Source organism: Asparagus officinalis, chromosome 4, assembly GCF_001876935.1.
Source record: "Asparagus officinalis chromosome 4, Aspof.V1, whole genome shotgun sequence".
Lineage (NCBI taxonomy): Eukaryota > Viridiplantae > Streptophyta > Magnoliopsida > Asparagales > Asparagaceae > Asparagus > Asparagus officinalis.
Window position 1 is genome coordinate 59,914,006 of NC_033797.1, and position 26,684 is coordinate 59,940,689.

At 37.9% G+C, this 26,684-nt stretch overlaps 1 protein-coding gene across 1 annotated transcript; it reads left to right on the plus strand.

Annotated features, from left to right (window-relative positions):
* On the plus strand, positions 284-5,054 carry LOC109835974 (ammonium transporter 3 member 2-like). The gene is given in 5 exon segments (XM_020403928.1): positions 284-922; positions 925-995; positions 1,654-1,939; positions 2,772-3,042; positions 4,648-5,054. Coding segments are annotated over 5 exon segments (1,416 nt in total). The 5' UTR covers positions 284-396; the 3' UTR covers positions 4,910-5,054.

Here is a 26,684-nt window from a genome sequence, read left to right on the forward strand (position 1 = left end):
ATCACTCATCTAAATTTTGGTTTACCCTCACTTTGTTTTTTATACAGTAGTATAGATTCCCCGGCGTGTCCTAATTCCATTGGCTGATGCAATTAAATTTGTATTATTACGCATTCTTTGCTTGCAATAATAACAATTTTTAGGATGCAATTAACAAACAGCTAGCAACATCAATGTGTCCAAAACAGAATGCTTGAGAGCATCCACAAACCCCTTCATCAATACAAAACAAAATACACACCACAATCATAAGAGAAAACCAATGCATGTCCGCCTAAGAATCCTAACCTTGATCCTCTAAAATTCCTCCTCCTCATCCCTCCGAAACAAAACAAAACAAAAAAATATATATATACAAAAAACAAAAAACGAAAGAAAAAAGAGATCGAAAAAGGAATGTCTCCTCCCCTCCTCCCCTCCAATCTCGACCTCTCCAACTCGAAGCCCGACTGGCTCAACACCGGTGACAACGCCTGGCAACTGACCGCCGCGGCCCTGGTTGGCCTCCAAAGCGTACCGGGCCTCATCGTGCTATACGGATGCATGGTCAAAAAGAAATGGGCCGTGAACTCGGCCTTCATGGCCCTATACGCCTTCGCAGCCGTTCTCATCTGTTGGGTCCTCTGGGGCCACCAGATGTCCTTCGGGTCCACCAACATCCACGTGGTCTCCAGGCCGGGGGTCGCCCTCGGCCAGGATTTCCTACTGTCGGAGAGCGGCGAGGGGATGTTTGGTAATGCGACGTACGTATTTTTCCAGTTTGTGTTTGCGGCGATAACGGTGATACTGTTGGCCGGGTCCGTGCTGGGCAGGATGAACTTCTACGCGTGGATGGTGTTCGTGCCGGCGTGGGTGACCGCGTCGTACACCGTGGGGGCGTACGCGATATGGGGGGAGGATGGGTTCTTGAAGAGGCTGTGGGGTTGCTTGATTTTGCCGGGGGGTACGTCATTCATTTGTCGTCCGGGGTGGCGGGGTTTACCGCGGCGTACTGGGTAAGATTTTGGACGTGAATTTGGTATTTTTTTACACTCATCTCACCAATTTGGTATCTTTTCTAGCTTTGGCCATATGGTTTTTTTTTCAAGCCAAAGGTGCAGTTAGGCCCAAACTTTAATTTGTTGAAAAAAAAAAGTTGTGAAACATCATGATGCCATTAGTGCTATCTTATATTCATGAGAAAAGTGTTAGAACATTATTTGGGACATTGGTATAAGCATTATTTATGTAAGAATGTTGAGCCTACTACAAGGAAGCAAAAGTTGGGACAATAAAAGGAAAGGGCATGATATTACCCGGAAGTATAGTGAAGAAAAAGTTTGGGAGGGCAAAAATTGCTAGGAAAAAAAGATGTTATGCAACTTCGTTTTATAACATCGATGGCAAATTGTTGGTTCTGATGAACATTTGGCTTAGAAAAATACCAAAATGTCGCCGGGACTAGAAATAAAATATCAAACCGATAATAAGGGAGTACAAAAAATAGCAATATTGTAATTTAGCCTCATCATATCCAACTAGCTAGGCAGTGAAAACAACTAATTTGTAAATTTATATCGTGTAATTGAGCATCTTAATTCTTAACCTTCACCACATATATAGCATCTTAATGTAGATTTCAAATTCTTAATTTCCACATTTTTTTAATCTTAGGTGGGTCCCAGAATGGCGCAAGACCGGCAAAAATTCCCCCCGAACAACATAATCCACATGTTAGGCGGAGCGGGGTTCCTGTGGCTGGGCTGGTCGGGGTTCAACGGCGGCGCTGCTTGCTCAGCCAACCTGACGTCATCGCTGGCGGTGCTCAACACGCACCTCTGCACGGCGACGAGCTTGTTCGTGTGGCAATCGTTAGACATGATTGTTTATAAGAAGAGTTCAGTTATTGGTGCCGTTCAGGGGATGATCACTGGTTTGGTTTGCATTACCCCGGCGGCAGGTACTACTTACTAGAGCCCAAACTTATGTTAATTATGTATTAATTAAACCCTCAGATCTTCATATTTCTAAACTAGACCCCAAGAGATTTAGGGGTACTCTTATTTAAAATTAAGACTGCTTAATTGATTTAAGGTCCTATTTAAAATTACTTAACAGATTTGAGGGTCTAATTTAGAAATATGAAGATTTGGGTGGTCTAAATCAAATTAATAAATATTAGGTTCTCACATGACGGGAAAAAAAACCTCTTCTAAGTAGCTTTTTTGCATGTATGCCCTCCAAATTGACCACATTTACAATTGTACCCCAACTCTAGATATTTTATACTTGATGAGTTTCCCTCCTAATACTCCACATTCGTTTTGTCTACCCCTCAATTTTAAAATCACCAATATATTCCAGCTGGTTATGTTAATTAGTTTATACTTACATCCTAAGTTCTATTTTAAAAACAAGATACCAACCCCTGGGTAAAGACAAGGAAACGTCTAACTAGCTAGATAAGTTCTAACCCCCTATAACCTCATACCATAGGAGCCCTAAGTCTTAATATATATATCTAATTAAATTAATTAAGTTAACTAATTTACAATTGTAACCTAAGTTCTACACAAATTAATCCATTATTGTTACTAATTTGTTCAGTATAAACCTATAATCATATCTACACGAATCACCCAAAACCCTTGATCAATGCCAATCATGCATGTTAGCTGCAAAGTTCATCATTTCCTGGATCATTCGAATCCCCAGTCGTAAAACAAAAATATCAAACTAAAAAAGCCACATACAGCCCTAGAATCTCTAACTTTCTGATCCTATAAGCACAGGGATAGTAGAGCCATGGGCAGCAATGCTAATGGGCCTTGCATCCGGCTCCATGCCCTGGTACACGATGATGGTCCTCCACAAACGCCTCCCCTTCTTCCAACAAGTCGACGACACCCTCGGCGTCTTCCACACCCACGCCGTAGCAGGAACCATAGGTGGCCTCCTCGTCGGCCTCCTTGCCCACCCTTCCCTCGTCCGCCTCCTCTACCCCTATGACTCCCACCACCACCAGCACGGCCTAATTTACAGTCTTGGCGATCACCGTGACAGGTATTTCTTCTTATCCTCCACATCTAGGTGTTAGAAGTAATTTGTAATTCTCTAGAACACTCTACAATAATCTTGTAATATGCAAAGATTCTAGAAATAAGTAGGCCTAGAAATATGATGCAAATAAGATATATCTAGAAGAGTGGTGTATTATACAATACTCTAGAATGTTTCATATAAAATATCTATGCTCTAGATAGTTCTATATGTGCCTATAAATAGGCAATGGATGTAAGCATTGTAAACAAGCTTTGAAGCAATTCATACAAAGTTTCTTCAAGTTTTAGCCTCTTCTCATTTTCCCTCCTATTTCCTCCATTCTCAATCCATCCCACTTCCTCAACTCTAACAGGATTTTGAGCAGAATTGTTTCCAGATTCATTCTATTTTTACTGTTTGTTTTGCTAGTTTCTACGTTTTCAAAAAGTGGCTTGGAAAAGATTTGCTACGTAGCCAAAATGGGGAAGTTAATTTAGCTTAGAAGTAGGCTAGAAAGCTAAAACTTCAATAAAATAATGGGAGCGGGATTTCTCGATGTAATTTTTTTGGTTATATCGTACTAAAACCCAGTAAAATAATGGCCCCGTTAACTTTTTTTACTTTTACTTTTGGCTAAATGCACTTAAATATCCTAATGTATCATTATTTTTATACCTAAATATCCTAAGTTGTAAAAAGTAGCATAAAAATATTCCTACCTTTCGGTAAATAGATAATAAAATATTCCTAGGAATCTTCCCATGTGCATAGTACATAGAAATTTTATTATTGTATTGCCTCTTTTTTGGCTTTAATAACAATTTTAACTACCCCTTTAATTTATTACTAATATTTTAATGGAGGGTATTTTTGTCAAAACTAACGATGTTAGCTTAATTCTAACAGTGGACAAGTTGTGATATTTTTATGCTACATTTTACAACTCAGGATATTTAAGTGTAAAGATAGTAAAACATTAGGGTATTTAAGTGTCATTTAGCCTTTACTTTTCCATATTTTGAGCCAAATTATAGAAAGAGAGGAAAGGCATTTTCACCCCCATGTTTCCATGCGTAACAAACACACATAATACTTTTTCAAGAAACACCCCATATTTTCTATGTGTTTCAGTTTCACTTTTCATTTCCTATTTTTTCAGTAAACAAACTTTATATTCTTTATCTTTTTGCTCTAGTTAAGGAATGGCTAAATTTTTGGAAAACCCCTTAAGTTTTGAAGATAATCAAATAACCCCCAATAACTTTCAAAATATCAAAAAAGATAAAAAAAAACCTTTAAGTTTATGATTTATTAGAAAACTCTTTGACTTAGATTTTGTCAGACCCCTTACAATACTAATCACAATTTTCACAGTAGATATTTTTGCCAATGAAAGCTATGGTTCAGGCTTTTAGGAGACTTTTCTAAGGGGGAAAATTTTAAAGCTAAAGGGGATTTTTTTTTATAACCTCTAAACTTAAGGGGAGTTTTCTGATATATCGAAAGTTAAATGTTATCTCACAATCATCCAAAGTTAAGGGGTATTTTTAACATTTAGCCTTAATAAATTTCCTAGACATCTTGCCCTAATAACTAAAAAAAGTTACATTACATGTATTTTCACAGGGGGCTACGCCAGCTCGGCGTGCAGGTTCTTGGGGTGCTTTTTGTGGCTGTATGGAACGTGATAGTGACGAGTGTTATTTGCATTGGGATAGGGAGATTTATTAGGTTGAGGATGGAGGAGGAGAAACTGGAGATTGGGGATGATGCTGTTCATGGAGAGGAGGCGTATGCGATATGGGGGGATGGAGGGAATAGTAGTAAGTTTGTTAGGCGAAATATGACGCCAAGGCTACCAGCTTTTTTTGAGCGGTATAAGGGGTAATTTGTGATGTGTGAGAATGTTTTGGAGAGAATTTTTGGAATGACTTTTGTGTGCATTTGCAAATGTTTTTATGTGGATAAGTGATATTTGTTGGTATGTTAACAATAATTTTATGTGAATGAGCAATGTGGGTTGTTGTGTTGTATTTAGGCTGGGTTATTGGTTGAGAATTGTTGATTTGAACTCCAATTTTTTCTTGGATTTTAATTTAGGATCTTATTCATTTCAGACTAGAATTTGAATTTAAATTGTTATTGGTTTAGGACTAGGATTTGGATTTAAATTTTATATGTTAGGATTTAGATTTGAATTTAAGGTGTTATTGGTTGTCTAATATTGTTATTAGAACTAGGATTTTAAAAACCACACTCCATTACAAATATATAGTTTTTAATGAGAAATCTTTGAGAGATAGTACAAGTTAAAATAGGTGGATTGTGATCTTACTCTACAGATTTTCTCTCTCTCTCCTCTTCTCTTTAATTACTTAAATCTCAATATATTTCAAACTAAATATATTTAATTTTAAAATATTCCATATTTTTAATAAACTTATATATTAACATTGAATGTATTTAATTTTAAAATATTTGTAATCAACATCTACAAATTTATTTAATTCATTTAAAATAAAATATTTTAAATACTATTTAATCAGTTAATATATTTAATGTTAAATTAGATATGTTTATTGTTTAACATTTCTTAAATTATAAGTATTTTAAATAGTTAATATTATATTACATGCATTCCATATTTATTTAATGTCAAATACGAAATATATTAAATATGTAAATACTAAATACATTTAATATTTAAAATTTTAATATATAAAAAATAAAAAATTTCTAACGTGAAATCATGAAAATATTTGATGTCAAGTGTATGATATAAAAATTTTCTAACATATTTAATATTTGCATATTTAAATATATAAATTAGTTTATATATGATTGAACACTAGTTATTTTCTTTTATATACTTGACCACTATTTATTTTCACTTAGGTGCTTGAGCACTAGTTATTTTGTTGTATGTGCCATTATTTGAATTTTTAAATAGATTACAATGTATTTAGTTTTGTTGTTGCCAGTCGTTACTCAAAATGATGGTGGTTTTTTAAATTAATGTTCATTTTTTTAATAATTATTATTTAACAAAATAATTTGATTTGACACTTCTAATGCAAATAATCCATGAATCTAAAATTTATCTAAGAATCTGACCCTCAGTCTACGAATCCAAAGCAAAACTTCTAGAATCCAAACGAAAAGTTCAGTCATTTTCCTCAAAAAATTATAACCCAATCCAAGAGTCCAAGGCTCTAACCATAAAATCCAAGTCCATATCCCAATCCACAAATATCAGATTCATAGACAATTGTCCGAGTCTAACTTAATAATCCAGAACGAATAATTATCGTAATTCAATTTTTTATCACTAGAATGAATTCATGATAAAATGACTAACTTCTCTTGAAGTGTTGATGAACTCCTAATCTCGAGTAAGTATCCACTACACTAAATATACCATGTCATTCGTACATCCTTTCCATTCAATTTTGTCATTTAGAAATCCACGTGACTTTCTTCCTCTTCAGTTCTCTTCTCCGTTTTCCTTCAACTTGCGGCAAAACCTCTCCGCCGGCTGTCCATCCTCCAACATTCATCCCGACTTGCTGCGAGTCTTCGTTGATTATTGAGATTTCATGAGCGTGTAAGCTTGTCAATTTTCACTTATTTTCTCTCTCTCCTCTCGATCTTCTTTGGTCCAAACATGAAACCAAAAATAAAATGGAAACCCAACACCAGTATCTTTGCAATGGCCGACAATTTAGCAATATTCAAATGTCTGCAGTTAAAGCCCTCATCAACATGAGGTCAAGGGAGTTCTTCTGGGGATGTTTTACATAAACTAGAAAAAAAGATTAAGACATCGCCTAATTAGGTTTCTCTTTTAAAAACAAACGAACGAATTGCCTCTTTAGCTTTCATGGACCATTAGTATTTTCCCCAGTAGTAGAAAAACGAGCAATCTAGACGGACTTTTCTGTCTAGGTTGCTCCATTTCCCGTTTAGATAAATTCATCTTGACGGATTTTCGTCTAGGTTGCTCCGTCTAGTCTGATTCCGTCTATATTGCGGCAAACTAGACGAAAATCCGTCTAGGTTGACCAACCTAGACGGAGGGTAACCTAGATGGAATCAAAATAACCGTCTAGGTTGCAAACTAGACGGAACTCTGTCTATGTTGACAACCTAGACGGAGTTCTGTCTAGGTTGCAACCTAGACAGAATTCTGTCTAGGTTACTAACTAGACGGAACTCCGTCTAGTTTGTGAACATAGACGGAGTTTCGTCTAGGTTGGTATTATAGCAACCTAGACGGAATTTCGTATAGGTTGAGATATTCTAGACAAAATTTCCGTCTAGGTTGCTATTTTTTCAGTAAAAAAAAATTTACAATTATCAAATCCCTGTACATTCAATTACTATACACATGAATACATACAGCCAAATATAATCAAAATTCATAATAATTTCATCCATAACCAAATATAATCAGATCCAACCATCCAACCCATGCTCAGATCCAACCATCCAATGCAAAATATATATCCAACAATTCTGTCTAATATATACATCCAACAACATATATACTAGCAATACACATGAATAAGATAGAGTACATGACATGAATAAAAGTAGAGTGCTATAACAAATAAAACTGTTTAATACATTAAAAAAAATAAAAAAACCTCGAATATCATCGTCATCGGCAGCATCTCTATCCCTCGTACAAGCACGGGTACTGCTCTCTCCAATATCTCCAGTCTGATGGTCCAATTGAATAATAATTATGTGGTGTTTGATAACATATTAAAAAATGAATTTATAAATAAAAAGAAAAATAAGATACTTGAGCGCTGCTCTACCCAACACTGGAATTATCAATACCCGAGCTTATGAGCCGTATGATACCATCATACATGCTATAGGGAATCACACCGCTTAACATATCATACAACGTATGCTATGACATCGTCCATCGAGGTTACATTCAACGCAACTCTACTCATCTCATTAATGATTTGAATATGCAGCTCTGAGTCAATCTTGTCAAGCAAATACACAGAGATACGTAGGACAAATGACATAGCCTGAAAACTGCTTGGGGATGATCTCATTGTTGTAGATGGCGTGGAGGATGCTGTGGATGATCTCATGCTTATTCCAGGTGAAGCTCCAACACCATGCAAGGATATCTTTCTCTCCTATTATTAGGAAGAAATAAATATTAGATTTTGATCTCGAATTCAACAATATTAAACAAATATTAAATAGGAACGTAGTATTCCTTGTTCATTCGATTTTTTACCATCCTTACCTATTATGTCCCATCAGGTTCTGAGTGAGGGTGATGTTATCCTCTGCAGAAAGTATGTGAGGGTCCGGCTCGTCTTGTTCTTCCTCTTATGATATGTACACGGTTGCAGCCTCCTTGGTTGCAGTCTCAAAACTCTCCTAAAGTACAAATATATAGTTAATTCAAGGTAAAGATCATAATATTCGTGTTCTCATTTTCTCATAATATTAACAACGAAATAGAGTTAATAATACTAATCAAGTTATATATATAAGTCTTATCACCAACTCGAGATTTACCTTGATCTTATCCCGATTATTATCCTCACCCCTATATCGATCACGAAAACTACCATATGCCACTTTTGCCTTTAAGTGTATCAGTATTCTTGATTTTTCCTGTCATATTATAAATTTATGAGATTTTATAATTATACTAAGAATTAAGATCATTTAAAGATTTAAATGATATATACCATATCCCGACAATAAACATCCTCTAGGTTGGCATAGGAGTGTGCGCCCAAGTGGTTGTCATGCAGCTTCTTCCTTCTATTCTCTAACCCCTTCGTTGATTTATTGTTTTAAAATATATATTTCAGTAAATATACAATAAAATAATATCTTAAAAATATAAAGTAGTTTTCATGAAACTAACCTTAGCAGCAGCGCTGTCTTAATACACGAGGAGAGCCGTAAAATGAAGCTCGTCAACTCGGTCATCGAGGTTTAAAAACCTCTATCAGTCCTCCTTATACCTGTCATAGGTTTCGTGTTTGATCTCATGCCTCCATTATTTGAGGATTGTTTCAACCTTGGCATTAAACACATAATGCCAAGCCCCCTCAAAGTCCTCAAGGTAGTAGCTTTCCTATAGATTTGCATACACATTCAGTTAGGATAATTTAATACCAATTACTAATTATTAATAAATAAAAAGCTAAAGTAATATAAAGTTACCATAAGCTCATTCCATATCACCTCGTAGGCGGTCCATGGTAGTTCTCGGAAATGAAAATAAGGATTGATGATGTTCGCTCTATGCACAAGAACCCCAATATATGCATTCAATCTGGACGACCAAGAGCAAACGGGTAATGCATCACTATTCCACCGAATAATGACCCTTATGCCTCGTGGTAGTTGTTTAAACTCAGGCTTACCTCCGCCACATCATTCCTCTATGCGATCTGGCTTAGTACCTATAATAATAACAATATGATAATATATCATATAATATATAAATGTCAAAATTAAAAGTTTTTATAAAATTTACCATTCGCTATCTCCCTTTCTTTTGCTACTAGTGCAACAGCTTTCCTAGTCTCTAACATAGGTATTATTTCCTCCAATTTCCTCACAACATGTTGGTGGTACCTCCTTGATTTGGCCATGGACATATAAGAGTTCGGAGAGAAGGGTAAACTATGATAATCTTGTGTCTTCGGACGCAAGTCAGTCTGGAATGTATACGAAGGAAATGATGGTGTCCAAGTAGCACCTACATAAGAAAAGAGAATCATTAATGTAAATTTTAAATTGACCATAATCAAATATTAAATACTGAATACCGATGTTGGGGGATGGTTCTGGTGCTGCATGAGAGGGGCCGGGTGATGAATAACCCGCATCTGCAACAAATTAACACTATGAACTAGATAACTAATAATTTACAAAAGATATTAAAATATTAACTAATTTATACCTACATCCGAAGATGGAGATGTATCCTCAGTATCAGTACCGGGGATGATACTCCGTGATCGATCACCCTCCCTGCTAAAGAGCCTCCTCACCCTCCTCATCTGCAAATTCAATTTTTAACATAGTTAATAAAAAAATATATACATGCTCATGAGATATATTATTATGAAATGCATTATAGATTTTATTATGAAATATTGACAATCGGTAATGCAGTGTAACATAGTTCATACCTACATCAAGCACCACATTCTGTGTGTAAGAGAATTCTTACCAAACGTCATCAGATGACCCAATTGGTTCACAATAATTATCTTCACTTTCTTTAATATTTTTTATTGTTATTAGAAAGAACAATAGATCTTGGCTCCTTGTACAAAACCACCAATCAGACATGACATTCAGATTTTTCATAAAGAAACACTAATCAGCTTGTTCTGCGAAAATGAATTTCTCATCCGTATATACTTCTCGATGGAGATTGACAAGTATAAATCCATAATGATCCTTTTGTTTTTTTGTAGGACACCACCGAACCTTGAACATCGTGTAACTATATTGTTTTGGCTTACCAAACCCGTAAATTACCCCAAAAATATCTTCTAATTAGCCATAATATAGTATGTTAGCTAGAATTGGGTTCTGATCTCTTGTACTTGAAAAATATTCTTGAACAAACAAACCCATGAGCCCACAATTCTTGGTTACCCTCCTATCATCAGTCTCTAGCGTTTAAAATTTATATCCATTAACCAAATACTCATTATAACGTCTCACTTCGTGATAAGGGCGTTGTGCATGAATAATAATTTTATCTTGTAATGTAGTGCCATCAAGAAGTGATTTTTTAACCTAACCCAAGCAATTTGAGAATATTTACGTGATGTTATATTATAAATGTTTAATAATTAATTATAAAATACTAACATCAATTCTGAACCAATCAGAAAATTCTTTCTTGTGTCTTTTCTTAATATTATGTGCTGCATTCCACTGGTTATTTCATTCTTAAGATTTTCCAGATATCACCTATATAAACAATATATAAGTTTATATTGATAAACTATATGTAAAATAAACATTTCTCATATATATTACTGATTTTATTTGTTACCTTTGATAGTTTTTGAACATATCAAGATTTTCCAACACGTATGCATGAATTTGATCTAAGAGAGATCTTGGATATTTTTCACGCTTCCTCTCTTAAGATGTGGTTTTCTTCTTATGCATGTAACGTGATGCAAAACACAAAGTATTCGTTAGTCACATATCCTTCAGCTATCGAGCCCTCGGGATGAGCTCAATTACCAACATTGTGTTTCATGGAGCAAAAGTATCTAAATTATAAAAAGAGGTAATTTTTAGCAAGATAATATTAGAAATGCATATATAATTAATGAATGTAATGAAAACCCTAACCTTTTAATCGGATATATCCAATGATAAGTAACAAGACCGGCGATTCTAACCTCTATTACAAAATGTTGGGTAAGATGAACCATAATTGTAAAAAAGAAAGGAGGAAATATTACTTCCATATTGCATAGAGTAACTCAGACCTCCGCTTCAAGTTTTTTAAATTCATCTACTTCTATGACTTTAGAGCATAATTTTCTAAAGAATCCACAATACTCAATAATAATCTTTGATGCTTCTTTCTCTATATTGTTACGGATTGCAACTAGGCGAAATTGATGAAGAAGGACATGATAATTATGGGTCTTCAGACCTAAGAGTTTTCTCTCTTGCACCTGAACATTATTTGATATGTTAACAGAGTAACCATCCGACGACTTTACCGATTTGAGAATTTTACAAAATCGATGCATCTGCTCATTTGACATTATAACACGAGACAGAGGTAACTTTAATTTTTTAAGACCAACATCTTGAGCTTGCAAATCATTTTGATATAAAAAGCAGACAGGTCTTAGCGCGCCCGTAGGTCATCCTTCAACTTGTTTGTATCTTGTAGGAGAGTTGACACTATGTTATCACACATATTTTTGCTCAATATGTATGTCATCTAAGTTGTGTCGGGTTTTAAAATGTTGTCACTAAGGTAGCTGGAAGAATATACTAAATTTAGTCCATCCTCTAGGTAAATTTTTGGCTTCTTTCTCAACTTGCATTTTTCGGACCGTTTGCTTTCGCTTCAATGACTTTTTTGACTTTAAGGATTCTTTTACTCCGAGCGGGTTGAATTTATAATAACGATTTTTTCCAAACATAACTTTTGGAAACCCCTTAAGTAATTTTACGGTCTTAACTCCTGTTAGCTGACGTGGCTTCATTCTCTTCTCAATTGTGCCATCAAACATAGTTGATAATTTTCTGTACTTATTAGTTAAGGTGATACGTGTGTATCTTCTTTTCGTAACTTAGCGATCTTCATGAGAGCTTGAGGATAGATGATTCTTATGGTAACTTGAGAATAGAGGGGTAAAATAACACAGTGGAATGTAGGTTGAAGCGTGGAACAAGACGGCGAATCAAAGAATCGAAGCATCCAGTTTTCAGCCCGTGAGTCGACTCATACATGCACATAAGTCGACTCATCAGGTTGAGTCGACTCATGCCTGTCATAAGTCGACTCACGAAACCCAGTCGTTTTGTCGAAAGTTTCTAATGAGTTAACTCACCTCATCATGAGTCGACTCACTTGGCATGAGTCGACTCATGCATGTTTATGAGTCGACTCATCGACAGTTTCCTTGTTCCTTTGGGTTTCTGTTTGCACGAATTTCTGTAGAGTTTGGGCTTGGTTATTTACCACTTTACTATCCACGTTGTTACACCTATATAAGAGATTATTTTAGGGTTTTAAAAAAAAGAAGGAGAAAGCAATCAAGAGAGATTAGATTGTATTTAAGAATCGAGAGAGATTGTTCTTCAATTCTAGTAAGATTGTGAGAGATTGTAAACTATTTTATTCTTATAATCTGGAGAAGGTATTTTTCTTCGTCACCACTGAATTGTTCTTGTGTTCTTATTATTTTCTTCTCAACCCACCTTTGATAATTCTGCGACCAAAGGTGCTCACACGGCGACTTGTATCAAGTTAGTATCAGAGCGATAGATCATGTGAAGGGGGCATCCTGTGTATGGTCCTGACTCGATCGCAATACAAGAAGCTAGGAGAGATCCTTATTTTATTAGAAGGAGTCTCAAAATTAAAGAAGAAGATGATGACTAAAGGAGAAAGTTCAGTGAGGCTAGATGCATTGGAGAAACAGATGGAGACAATAAGGTCGACTCTCACACAGCTCGTCAATATCTTCCAAGAAAAGGACAAAAAGGAGGAATCTTCTTCGAAAAGAAAGAAGAAATTTATGGAGTCCGATGGAGAAAGTGAGGAATCTGATTCTGATAGGGAGACTGAGATTGTCAAAACTGTTCCGCATCAAAGGGGTAAGGGTTCTTACCAGAATTTGAAGATAGACTTCAAGGTAGAGATTCCTGTTTATGATGGGAGTGTTAACATCGAGAGGCTTGATGATTGGATCGAGCGGATGGAGATTTATTTTACCCTCTATGGATATTCATCCAAGGAGAAGCCTGTGTTCACGACTTTGAAGCTTTTGGGGCATGCATTAACATGGTGGAAATCATATTGCAAGAAGGAATAGAAGGTAGTATCGTGGAACAAATTTAAGGAGCTACTGAGGAAGCAGTTATACCCAGTAGGGTTCCTTAAGGAGCATTGGTATAAGTGGTACAGATTGCGCCAAAGGTTCAACCAGACCGTTCAAGAATATACGACGGAGTTCTAGCAACAGGTGATGGTTCTCAACATCACGATGGAGGAATATTCTATCTTTATGAAGTATATGGCAGGTCTGAATGAATATATCTGAAAGGAGATGAAGTTGTTCACAGTCGAGTCCATGGCAGAAGCGAGTGTGAGGTCTGAATGAATATATCTGAAAGGAGATGAAGTTGTTCACAGTCGAGTCCATGGCAGAAGCGAGTGTGAAGGTCATTGCCATTGAGGTGAAGTTGTTCACAGTCGAGTCCATGGCAGAAGCGAGTGTGAAGGTCATTGCCATTGAGGGCAGGCAAAAGAAGGGCAAAGAAACGAAGGGATACTCCAAACAGACGGGAGATAAGTCTAGTGGCTCTCAGCCTAAGAAAGAGAAGAAGAAGGGTGATTCGGGGAAGGCAGGATTGACATGCAATCACTACAAACAGACATGGCACATAGCTGATCGTTGCTGGGAGAAGTATCCTCATCTGAAGGCAAAAGGATTAAAGAAAAAGGAGGAGAAGAAGGCATATGTAGTAGCTTAGGGTCCGAAGGAAGTTCTCGGGATAAGAGAACTCAATAGCAGTCTCAACCTTATGGCGGGAAGTAGACCACGACTGAGGACAAAGACCCGAGGGAGCAGCTCTTTGTTTTGAAATTGTAGGTCAATACCAGCTTAGTTGATGACATAGTGGATCCAGAGAGCCAGAAGAATTTGATATCTGAGGCCTTAGTTCAGAAGCTAGGATTGAAGATGGTTAAACATCTGAAACCCTATCCTTTAGGGTGGATTCAAAAGGAGGAGGGATTGAGTGTGGTCAACCAATGCACTTTCAGATTTGCACTCCACGAGTCGTATATTGACAAGGTCATATGCGACGTCGTTCCATTGGATATTTGCCAAGTAATATTAGGCAACCTTATTTATGGGATAGGTTTGCGGTCTACAATAGGTGAGCCCAGAAGTATACGTTCACTAAAGATGGCGAGCAATTCATCTTTCGTTTGGCATCTCTTCCACATGAGACGAGCTTGGTGATAGTAACTCAGATGAAGAGGCTAGTGAATGCGAACAAGAGGTTTGTATTGTTAGTCATTAGGCCTTATAAGGAGCAGCTGAGTAGGGTGTGCTTGACTACCTTGAGCAAGTTTCATGAGGGAGATATTGACAGGTTGAAGGCCAAGTACGTGGACTTGTTTTCGGAGATCACGGGACTACCACCATCACGGGGTGTGGAGCATGAGATTATGTTGACCGACGAGGGTTCTTTGCCAAATATAGGTCTATACTGCACATCTGTAGAGGAGTCTGAGGAGATCAAGAGGCAGGTTCAGGGGCTTTTGGAGACAGGAGTGATTGTGCCAAGTTGTTCCCCTTGCGGGTCACCAGTGTTGTTGGTGCCCAAAAAGGATGGAGGCTGGTGCATGTGCATGGATTACCGGGCTCTCAACAAGATAACCATCAAGAATTGATACCTATTACCTCGGATTGATGATCTTATGGACCAGTTAGAAGGAGTGAGGTTTTTCATGAAGCTAGATTTGAAGTCTGGTTACCATCAGGTGAGGATTTATGAGACTTATGAATGATTTGTTGCGATCCTTTATAGAGGAATTTGTGATAGTTTACCTCGATGATATATTGGTGTACAGTAGGACCTGGGAGGAGCATATTGTTCATGTCGAAAAGGTGTTTGAAATGCTGCAGAACGGACAGCTGAAGCTTAACGGGAAAAAGTGCGAATTCGGGAAGGACGAGTTGGTGTATCTCGGGTTCATCATGGGGAAAGGCCAGCGGAGGATAGATCCAGGCATGTATTCAGTGATTAATGCCGAGTATTTGAAGTTGTTCGAGCCTCCATTGCTAGATGATGAAGGTGACGATAAGGTGATCTTGCCGCATGTTGAAGACTTATGGTTTGATAGAGAGAAGCCGCTGAAGGAAGATTGAATTTTGGAGCTGAAGACGATCATGACGAGGCGGGGACGAATGAGTTGTTTCTCATTAGACATCAAGGTCAGGTTCATAGTAAGGCTAAGTGGTTCAACAGGGAAGGAGGAGCTTACGAGTTTCCTCAGCTAAAGTTCTAACTTGAACGAGACTTCAAGTTCCTAAAGGGGGGAGCCATGATATGGGTGTATCTTCTCTTTGGAACTTAGCGATCCTCATGGGAGCTTGAGGATATATGATTCTCATGGTAACTTGAGAATAGAGGGGTAAAACAACATAGTGGAACGCAGGTTGAAGCATGGAACGAGACGGCAAATCGAAGAATCAAAGCATCCAATTTTCAGCCCGTGAGTCGACTCATAAATATACATGAGTCGACTCATCAGGTTGATTCGACTCATGCCTGTCATAAGTTAACTCACGAAACCCAGCCGTTTTTTCGAAAGTTTATGACAAGTCTACTCACCTCATCATGAGTCGACTCACATGGCATGAGTCGACTCATGCATGTTTATGAGTCAACTCATCGACGGTTTCCTTGTTCCTTTGGGTTTCTGTTTGCACGAATTCATGTGGGGTTTAGGCTTGGTTATTTACTATTTTTCCATCCACGTTATTACACCTATATAAGGGATTGTTTTAGGCTTTTAAAAAAGAAGGAGAAATTAATCAAAAGAGATTAGATTGTAATTAAGAATTGAGAGAGATTGTTCTTTAATTCTAGTGAGATTGTGAGAGATTGTAAACTATTTTATTCTCATAATCTAGAAAAGGTATTTTCCTTCGCCACCACTGAATTGTTGTGTTCTTATTATTTTCTTCTCAATCCACCTTTGATAATTTCGCGATCAAAGGTGCTCGCACGGTGACTCGTATCACAAGGGCAACTACTTGCGATTAAACAAATAACAACTCTTTCAGCTATGCGGTAATTGAAGAGCTTCAAGTTCTGGACCACATACAGGACAAGCACACTTCCCCTTCATTGAACAACTAGACAGATTAGCATAAGCTGGAAAGTCATTAATCGTCTATAATAGAATAGTACGTAATCTAAACGACTCCTTAAGATGGGCATCATATGCTAAAATACCCTCAGGCCATAATTGTTTCAGCTTATCAATCAGATGCTCTAAGTAGACATCAATATCATTACCCGGCGCGTGCTTACTGGGTATCAGTAATGAAAGTATCATAAACGACTGTTTTATATAAAGCAATGGAAGTAAATTATATGTCATTAATACAACTGGACACGTAGACCAGCCAGAGCTCATTACCCCAAATGGATTGAATCCGTCTCTAGATAGACTCAGTCTTACATTTTTGCAATCTTTGGCAAAACGAGGATAACTTTTATCAATATGCTTCCAAGCTAAAGTATCAGTAGGATATCTCAATTTACCATCATCTATTCGATCTTTCTTGTACCACCTCATGTTCTTTGTCGTGTCCTTGTTCATGTACAATCATCACAATTTAGGAGCCAATGGAAAATATCGAAGCACCTTCGCTGGAATTTTTTTCGGTGTTATCCCTATCTCCGTTGTAATCCTTGTTGAAGAATTTGTGCATTGCTTCCACCTAGAAACTCCACATGTCAGACACTCTTGAAGGTCTTTGTTAGCTTTGTGGTACAAAATACAATCATTCAGACATGCATCAATCTTATTATAATCAAGACCCAAAGCGGATATAATCTTCTCAGCTAGATAAGTTTTTTGGGATATGCTATTCTCTCCTCCAAGAATTACCATCCGAAGCAAATTAAGAAGCATTTCAACATAATTATTTAACATTCCGCTAAGTGTCTTAATATGTAGGAGTTTCAGCATAAATGAAAATCTAGAGTACTCGGTACATCCCTCATATAAGTCATTTTCACTATCTTCTAGTAGCTTTATTATTCGCTTTATTTCTGTGAAGGAATGCATATCATCAGTATTTTCGGCACTTTCGACATCTCCCACCTCTTCAGGTTCAACTTTGATATCATCTATACTTTTATCTCTGATATCATCCTCGACATTATCATCGACATCATATTCTGTAGGTCGAGGGAAAATATCATTCAATATTATTTCTGTGTCATCTATCCGTAGGTCACCTGACGTACCACAACACACATTTGGATCCTCATCTTCAATGATATCTTCCCTATGGTAGTTCTAATATTTATATTTCTCATCAAAACCTGATTTCATTAGGCGGATCCGTATATCATTTCTATTCAGCAGCTTCATGCTCCTACACCTACAACAAGGACAATACATAGCACCGCTTCTTAAATTTTTTGAATTCATTTCAGCATTACGCATGAAGGCGTCACATCCCTACTTGTATCGCGTGTCATGAAATCTATGAAGCCATGGGATATCTATCCATGATTTATCAGTAACTATCCTCATCTATAGATTATATATAATTATTAATTACGATTAATCTCATAACTACTAATACATTCATGACTCTTATACATACAACACACATCAAACATATGTTCATATATCATTTAACAATATGAATATTTTAAAATTACCCTAGAGGGGGTGAATAGGGTAATGTGCTGATCTAATCCGATTTTAATATCAATTTAAAACTTATTAACAATTTATTCTTGCAAGTATGATATACAACTAATTATGAGCAAGAATATGCAATATAAACAAAGGGCAATTTATTCTTGCAAGTATGATATACAACTAATTATGAGCAAGAATATGCAATATAAACAAAGGGCGATATAAACATAAACTGATATACAACTAATTATGAGCAAGAATATGCAATATAAACAAAGGGCGATATAAACATAAACTAAAATATAAATGAGATAGTGAGCAAATAAACAAGACAAACACACAAAGATGATCATGGAGTTCGGTCCTTCTGACCTACGTCTCCGCTCCCCACTTCTGGGGAGAATCCACTATCACAACAGGTTTTCAACGTTCACCCAAAACGTTTGCACCTCACAATCGGTTTTCTAGCTCACCGAAAGTTTTCACAATCTCACATACTTGTAATCACACTCTACACCCTCTAAGTGTTAGCTTAGCCCATATCACATTTCTCAAGTGCTCGGATTTACAACCTCTCCCTAGGTTTTACTACCGACACCACTCCTCTTGGAATCGACCCCATCTCTGACCACATACTCCTCTCGATATACAAGTGTATTACAAAGTGTATCTCACAAATAAGCATAATAACAAATGTTTGTTCTCTAAATAAGGTGAGAACTCAATTAAGCTTATACTCAATGTTACACTCTCAACCCAATATACTATGTATGAAATACTTAAGCTCAAGTGGGTGTGTGTAAACAATGAGCAATAACAAAACCAAACTCAGTTGTAAATCTAGCTTAGTGAAAAGATAAATAATAAATATAAATATGTAAAGCTAGAATTGAGTTTAGTGAAACTTCTCTAAGATGACAAGAGTAAGAGAGATGAGAGATTAAAGCTCAAACATCAAAGATGATCTCTTCTTCTTCTTGTGAAAATCTCTTCACAAACAAAACTTGTAAACACACTAAAAAAACTTTAAAATCCCTTATAAACTTGTTTAAAACTTTTCTTAGTATTTGGAATGATTAAGGCAATGGGGTATATATAGGGTAGAAGAAAACAACCCAAAAAACCCACAAAAACACCTCAAAAACCCCAAAAAACAAAAAATAACCTTTACAGACTGAAAAGACCCTATGGGTTGACTCATGAGAGTCATGGGTTGACTCATGACAGGCATGGGTCGACTCATGATTATCATGGGTTGACTCATGGACTTTTTAGTCGACTCGGCAGTCTAAATCGGCCGTTTGAACAGTGTTGGCATATTCTGGAAATATACGTATCTAGCTTTGTAAAATAAATTAAAAATAGTAAACCAATTCCAAAAATTATGAAAGTTTTATAGATGTTTCTAAACATGTATGTAAACATGTTAAAGAAATAATTTTTGAAATATCACTTCCCATTTGTAAGAAATAAATATTTGAACATAGATATTTTAGATTCTTAAAACTGCTAAAACACCCGATTTTGTAAAATCAATTTGACATATTAAATCAACTCAAAAAATGATAAAAGTTTTGAAAATGGTTATAGACAATAATGGAACATGTTAGAAAAAGAATTTTTTAAATTTCACTTTCCAATTGTAAAAACTTATCATTTTGCAAAATAGTCCAAAACATGAAAACTCAATACACTTGAAATTTACCAAACAAACTTCTATATTCATTTTGAATGGATTAATGGACTTAGGAAAATATATAAAATGGTGTAAACAAGTTTTTAATCCATAAATACATAATTTTGTAAATAAACATGATTTCATAAATTTGTTAAAGTTTGATTTTAATAAAATCATTTGAAGCACATATAAACATAAAACAACATATAAACATAAAACAAATATGTGTATATATAGCTATATCCATTAGTTTTATATTTATGTGGCTAAACATGAAAAAAATAAATCAAAAACAATGTGTGTGAATAATTTGAGCTTTAAGTATCAACACACAAGTATAAACACATAAACTAATATACAAAGTTATAGGTCTTCAATAAGCTTGTCTTAGTTTGCAGATGAAGCTTGATCTTAAAATTTTGACTTGAATTGTATAGGCTTCATTCCAATTCCGTCAACCATCTTTGAATATCATCGTTAAGCTTAATCCAACTAACCTCCAACATCGATGTTTTTCTAGAATACCTAATAAACAAATACAAACACTAGACAAATGATGCTAGGGATTGTTTGTAAATCATCATCAAAACAAAGGTACTAACATATTTATCTACATTGAATATATTTAAAACGTACATAGAAACTAATTACACCAATCTAGCGGCTATCATAGGAAGGCTTCTATCCATTAAGAATATAGTAGTGCTTACATCCAACTTCGTATACTTTGTATATTTTTATTTCTTAAAAATTTTGGCAGCACCTACCCGCTATTCTCCCTGTACACTGTGTGGATATTATTATGTGTATCAACAATAGCTCAAAACGCAGAACAACATACGCTTATTGTACACGAAGAACAACGAATATGTGTTGCCGAAACTTTTAAAAATATATACAAAGTATACAAAGTTGGATGTATGCACTACTATATTCCTAACCCGTCCGAGAAGGACAGATCCAATAATTATGAATTTCAATACCAAATCTTTATTCATATAATATAAAATAAACGATCATTTCTGGGAGAAAACTTCGTCTCCTACCTAAATATGAGTTGTTTATCTTATATTATAAGTCCAAAAAATTAGATGTAATTATTGGACGGAAGTCTAGAGATAACGTTATTTTTTATTCACCTAAATTGGATTATAACACATTATTAGAAATTATAATGTGCTATATATCACTCTATTTTTTGAATTTTTTTATTTCAACTATTTTCACATCACAAACTTAAATATCCATACCTACTTATAGCACGAACGAAACTTAGTGTGATAGACTATCATGAATCGGGTGTGCAATTAGGGTTAATAGTTCACAAGTGCAATAATTATATTTACGATTACTTGTGTTGTTCAAATGGGTTAAAATGTAGTTGAGTTAGGGTTTATACATAACTGAAATTATTTCAATTTGGGTTAAAGAATCGATTTTGTTTATTTTTGGATCATAAATTAGGGTTTTTAAACTAAATTCAGCCATAAATAATATAATATTTAAAAATTCTAAATTTTTTATAATAATCATACCTTTTTAAGGAGATAAAAAACAACGGGTGTGCCGGTGATCTGGGAGAATGCAAATATCTGTGAGATCGCACGTGGAGGGGAAGCCTAGGTTGTTAACTGAATGGGGGGGCAAGGGGGTGTCAAGAGAGGAAGAGAAGAGCTTGTGCAGTGGCGACGATGAGATGAGAGGGTGGGCCGACGGGCGAGGGAACGAAGAGGGCGGCGAGAGAGCGGGAGGCGGTACTAATCAGAGAGCGGAGAGCAGGCGAGGGCTGGTGGGGGCCGGCGCACGATGATCAGAGGGAGAGAGAGGGAGGTCAGGTGGGGGGGGACGAGATGAGATCAGAGGAGTGGCAACCGAATATGGTGGAGAGAGGAGAAGAGAGAGAGAGGGAGAAGCAGAGGAGAGAGAGAGAGAAGTTTGGGCGGACGACCAAGAGAAGAGAGAGGAGAGGGGGGGTTTGGGGGGGAGGATTTGGAACGGGGCGGATCGAGCCACGGTGAGGGGATTAGCGCTTAGGGTATTTCGTTTGTTTATTTTTTTTGTTTTTTAATATCAACCTAGACGGAATTTACGTCTAGGTTGCAACATAGACGGAACTTCCGTCTAGGTTGAAATTTATTTTTTTTTAAATTTTTTCGTATTTAAAAAAACCTAGACAAAATTTCCGTCTAGGTTAAATTCCGTTTAGATTGCTTTTTTATTTAAAAAAACAAAAAATATAAACGTCTAGTTTGGCAGTCTAGACGGAATTTTCTGTTTAGACTGACCCCAACCTAGATTGAACAAACAAGACGAAAACTTTCCATCTAGTTTGAACCAACCTAGACGGAAATTTTTTCCGTCTAGATTGTTCCGTCTAGTTTGGCTTTTTTTTCTAATAGTGGGGCCCTCAAGGACCCAAAATAACAATTCTTGAAATCCCTCGTGACCACAATTTCCAATGAATAGTAGCAAGCACTAACAGTAGAATCCTTTTCAACTCAGTTAACGCTCATCACACAAATAATCAATAACCAGAAAATATAATCTACAACCTGTCCAGATTCGATTGGTGCACCCCCAAATCCCAAAATAATGATGAGAGGCTTAATCCCATCGGCGTCGCTTACACACCAAGTTGCATTGCGAGGCTTTGAACGGCGACAGTACTAGTTAACAATCAATGGAGTCTCGCCGGACTGCGGGATGATCGCCGACGAAGAAATAGTTGCTGCTTGCTGGTTTTGAATCTAGAATTGGAAGGACGCGGTAGAAGGAAGAGAGAGGGAGAGCCGGTGACATGGTGTTATAGTTGACACATGTCTGACGTGTCAATTGAAATTACTACAGTACGGTAAGTGGATGAATGTATGATGGCTGATGTGGTATAGTTAATGTGTTGTGCGCAGCGGAAATTTCGGCAGCACTTCGACAGCATAACAAGAGAGTCAGATCGCAATAAGAATTCCCGTCTCACCAAGGAGACAAGAATCTGAAGCGGATATCTCAACAAAGTGAGATATCGGCTCTTCCTCTCATCAGTTCTAGGACTGACCTGTCGAGGGATCCTAAAAGCTATTACAAATCACACAAAAGCAGTACAACCAATTTTTACGTGGTTCGGCAAATTGCCTACGTCCACGGGGCAAGGAGGGGAGATCTACTATTAGAGGGAGAGAATACAACTAGGGTTTACAATCACTCAATCTAAACCCTCACACAAACTCTCAAATCCCTCCCACAAATATCTCTCAAAGGGGATGCACAAACTCTAAACAAAAGGCTTCACAAAATCTCCTCTTTTATATCTGCATCCGCACTATAGCCTCTGCCTTTTGCACGCCGAAAAGAAATCCCCAGCTGCGCACTTCTGTTCCGCAGCCGCACACAAAGGCTCCGTGCCCTCAATTGCTTTTCCCAGCCACAAAAAGGAACTCCTTGCACACCTTTTCACGAAAACCTAGGTATATATATATAGGGGATGAATTCGGGTGAATGTTGAATCGGGTGGGCTGGCCAGGCTGTCTCACGAGCTCACATGCTCATTCTCATGCGGAAGGGAGGTGGAAAACGTCACATGCTCACATGCTGTGGCCCCCACTCATAATTCTCCACCTCGGTGAAGTTTTCCTAAAACTGAGCCGACACCAAAGCAATCAAATGTCCCACTTGTTATGTCCAGTACGAACTTAATCCACAACAAGTCAAGAACTCGAACGAGAGTCCAAACACAATCTCACCCCCATCAACAAATCCAAACCGGCTGCATCATGAAAGACTGCCTACGTATCCTCTTGCCCAAGGAATCAAGCCGAACGTAGTTCACCCAAATGGCCGCCAACGGCCTCAACAATCACGAATATGCAACAAGCTTCGACAATGAGCAAACTTGTTGCTCGGAACCACCTTAGTGAGCATATCCGCCGGATTATCCTTCGTGTGGACTTTCATAATTTCTACATCGCCATCTTCAAGAACATCCCGAACGAAGTGATAACGAACGTCAATGTGCTTCGTCCTCGCATGAAAAACTTGATTCTTTACCAAATAGATAGCACTCATACTATCACAATAAATAGTGACGGACCTCTGCGATATACCAAGTTCCTCTAAAAGTCCTCGAAGCCAAATAGCCTCCTTTACAGCCTCCGTAACTGTCATATACTCTGCCTCCGTCGTAGACAAAGCCACCGTCGACTGTAAGGTGCATCTCCAACATACCGGCACACGGGTCAAAGTGAACACATATCCTGTCGTAGACCGGCGCTTATCCAAATCCCCGACATAATCTGAATCAACATATCCAATGCATAGCTGCTCACCTGAAGTGTCCCACTCATAAACTAAACCAACATTGAGCGTACCTCGAATGTACCTCAAAATCCATTTCACAGCGTCCCAATGACCCACTCCTGGATCGTGCATGTATCTCGACACCATGCTCACCGCCTGTGACAAATCCGGCCTCGTACATACCATTGCGTTTCGACATCAACTCTTGATCTTCAACTGACTTTGGTGAAAGACCAGCTGAAAGCTTCAAATGGGCTCCCAATGGTACACTAACTGGCTTCGTATCCATGCTAACATGGAATCGCTGTAGAACCTTCTTCAAATAAGCCACCTGTGTCAAACAAATTCTACCCTTCTTTTTGTCTCTGCCGATCTCCATCCCTAGAATACGTTTCGCCTCGCCCAAGTCCTTCATCTCAAACTCATTTGAAAGATGAATTTTCAACTCATCTATAGTCGACCTGGAAGTAGAGGCAACCAACATGTCATCGACATAAAGTAACAAATAGATGTATGCACATCCTTTCAACTTGCGAAAATATACGCAAGGATCAAACTGGCTCTGAGTGTACGAATGACCAAGCATAAAACCATCAAATCGCCTATACCACTGTCGAGGAGACTGTTTTAAACCGTATAGCGATTTCTTCAATCTGCAAACCAACTTATCTTTCCCTGCAGCTCGGAATCCCAATGGCTGAGTCATATATATTTCTTCATCAAGATCACCATGAAGAAATATTGTCTTCACATCCAACTGATCTAACTCAAAACCATACTGTGCCACCAAAGCTAGCAAAATCCGAATCGAAGAGTGCTTCACCACCGGAGAGAAAACCTCATTATAGTCAATACCTTCCTCCTGTGCATAGCCCTTCGCAACCAACCTAGCTTTGAACCTCAATGGAGTGCCCTCAATGCCCTCCTTCTTCGTGTATACCCACTTACAACTAATTGCCTTCCGCCACTTTGGAAGCTCAACAAGCTCCCATGTATCGTTCTTATGAAGAGATTCCATCTCCTCCTGCATAGCCACCTGCCACGAATCAGCCTTCGAACTCTGCTCGGCCTCTCTGAATGTAGTAGGCACCAACTCATCGATACTCTCCACCGGAAGTGCATACGCAACTGTGTCGGCATACCGTGCTGGCATCTGTATGTTTCTCCTCTATCTCCGAGCCGCAATTGAATCTTGAACCTGAGCCGTCTGTTCCTGATCCTACATATCTGTACTCGTATCCTCCGTGTCACCGTCGTGCTCGCCTGGCGTCACCTCAGTCGGCACTCTAATGGATACTGTACCATCTGGATAATGTGGAGCTACATCGATCTCCACCACCTGCGATATCTCCTCCGTCGGGTCGCTCTCCACCTGATGAGAGCTGGGAAGCTTCAAGATAGAAGCCTCATCGAATGTGACATCCCTACTCAGCACAATCTTCTTATCCACTGGATCCCAAAGCTTGTATCCCTTGACACCACGCTTGAATCCTACAAATATGGCCTTCCTAGCTCGAGGTTCCAATTTATCAGTTCTAACATGATAATATGCAGGGCACCCGAATACCTTGAGCTGGTCATAGTCATGTGCTGGCTTTCCCGACCACATCTCCATAGGGGTTTTCCCCTCAATCGCAGATGAAGACAGCCTATTAATGAGGTGGCTCGCATATGTAAGTGCCTCAGCCCAAAAGATCTTCTCCAAACTACTCTGTGACAATAAGCATCGGATCTTCTCCAGTAAAGACCAATTCAATCTCTCTGCCACCCCATTTTACTGCGGTGTATGACTAACTGTGAAGTGTCTCTCTATGCCCTCGTCTCGACATAACTGCTGAAAGGGGTCAGAAGTATACTCACCACCGTTGTCGGATCGTAACGTCTTGATCTTTCTCCCAGTCTGCAGTTCCAATCTCTTCTTCCACTCCACAAACAAATCTAGGACTTCACTCTTCTTCGTCATGGTGTACACCCAACAACGCCTAGAATAGTCATCTACAAAAGTGACGAACCAATGTCTACCACCAAGTGATGCAGTCTTGGTGGGACCCCAAACGTCTGTGTGCACGTAGTCCAGGATGCCCCTCGTCTGATGAATGGCAGTCCCGAACTTCACCTTCGTCTTCTTGCCAAGAACACAGTGCTCACAGAACTCAATCTTCCCACTCTTGGCTCCCTTCAATAGCCCCTGCTTGCACAATGCCTGCAGTGACTTTTCACCTGTGTGCCCCAATCTATAGTGCCAAAGTCTGCTCATGTCCGCCACAAATGCCACAGGATTGATCATTTCCCATGACAACAACGCCCCCGTCGACTTTCTCAAAAGATGCAAATCAGTCTCGCCTAGGGGTCACATGAAAAGTAGCGCCGGAATCAAGAATCCAATCTGATGCATCCACATGGTTCACCTCTGGAGTAATCAGTAGAGAAAAGCACGAATCATCGGAATCATCGCCTTTCGCAGTATTCACCTCATTAGCCTTCGGGCCCTTTTTCTTGCCATTCTTTTTCTCCTTG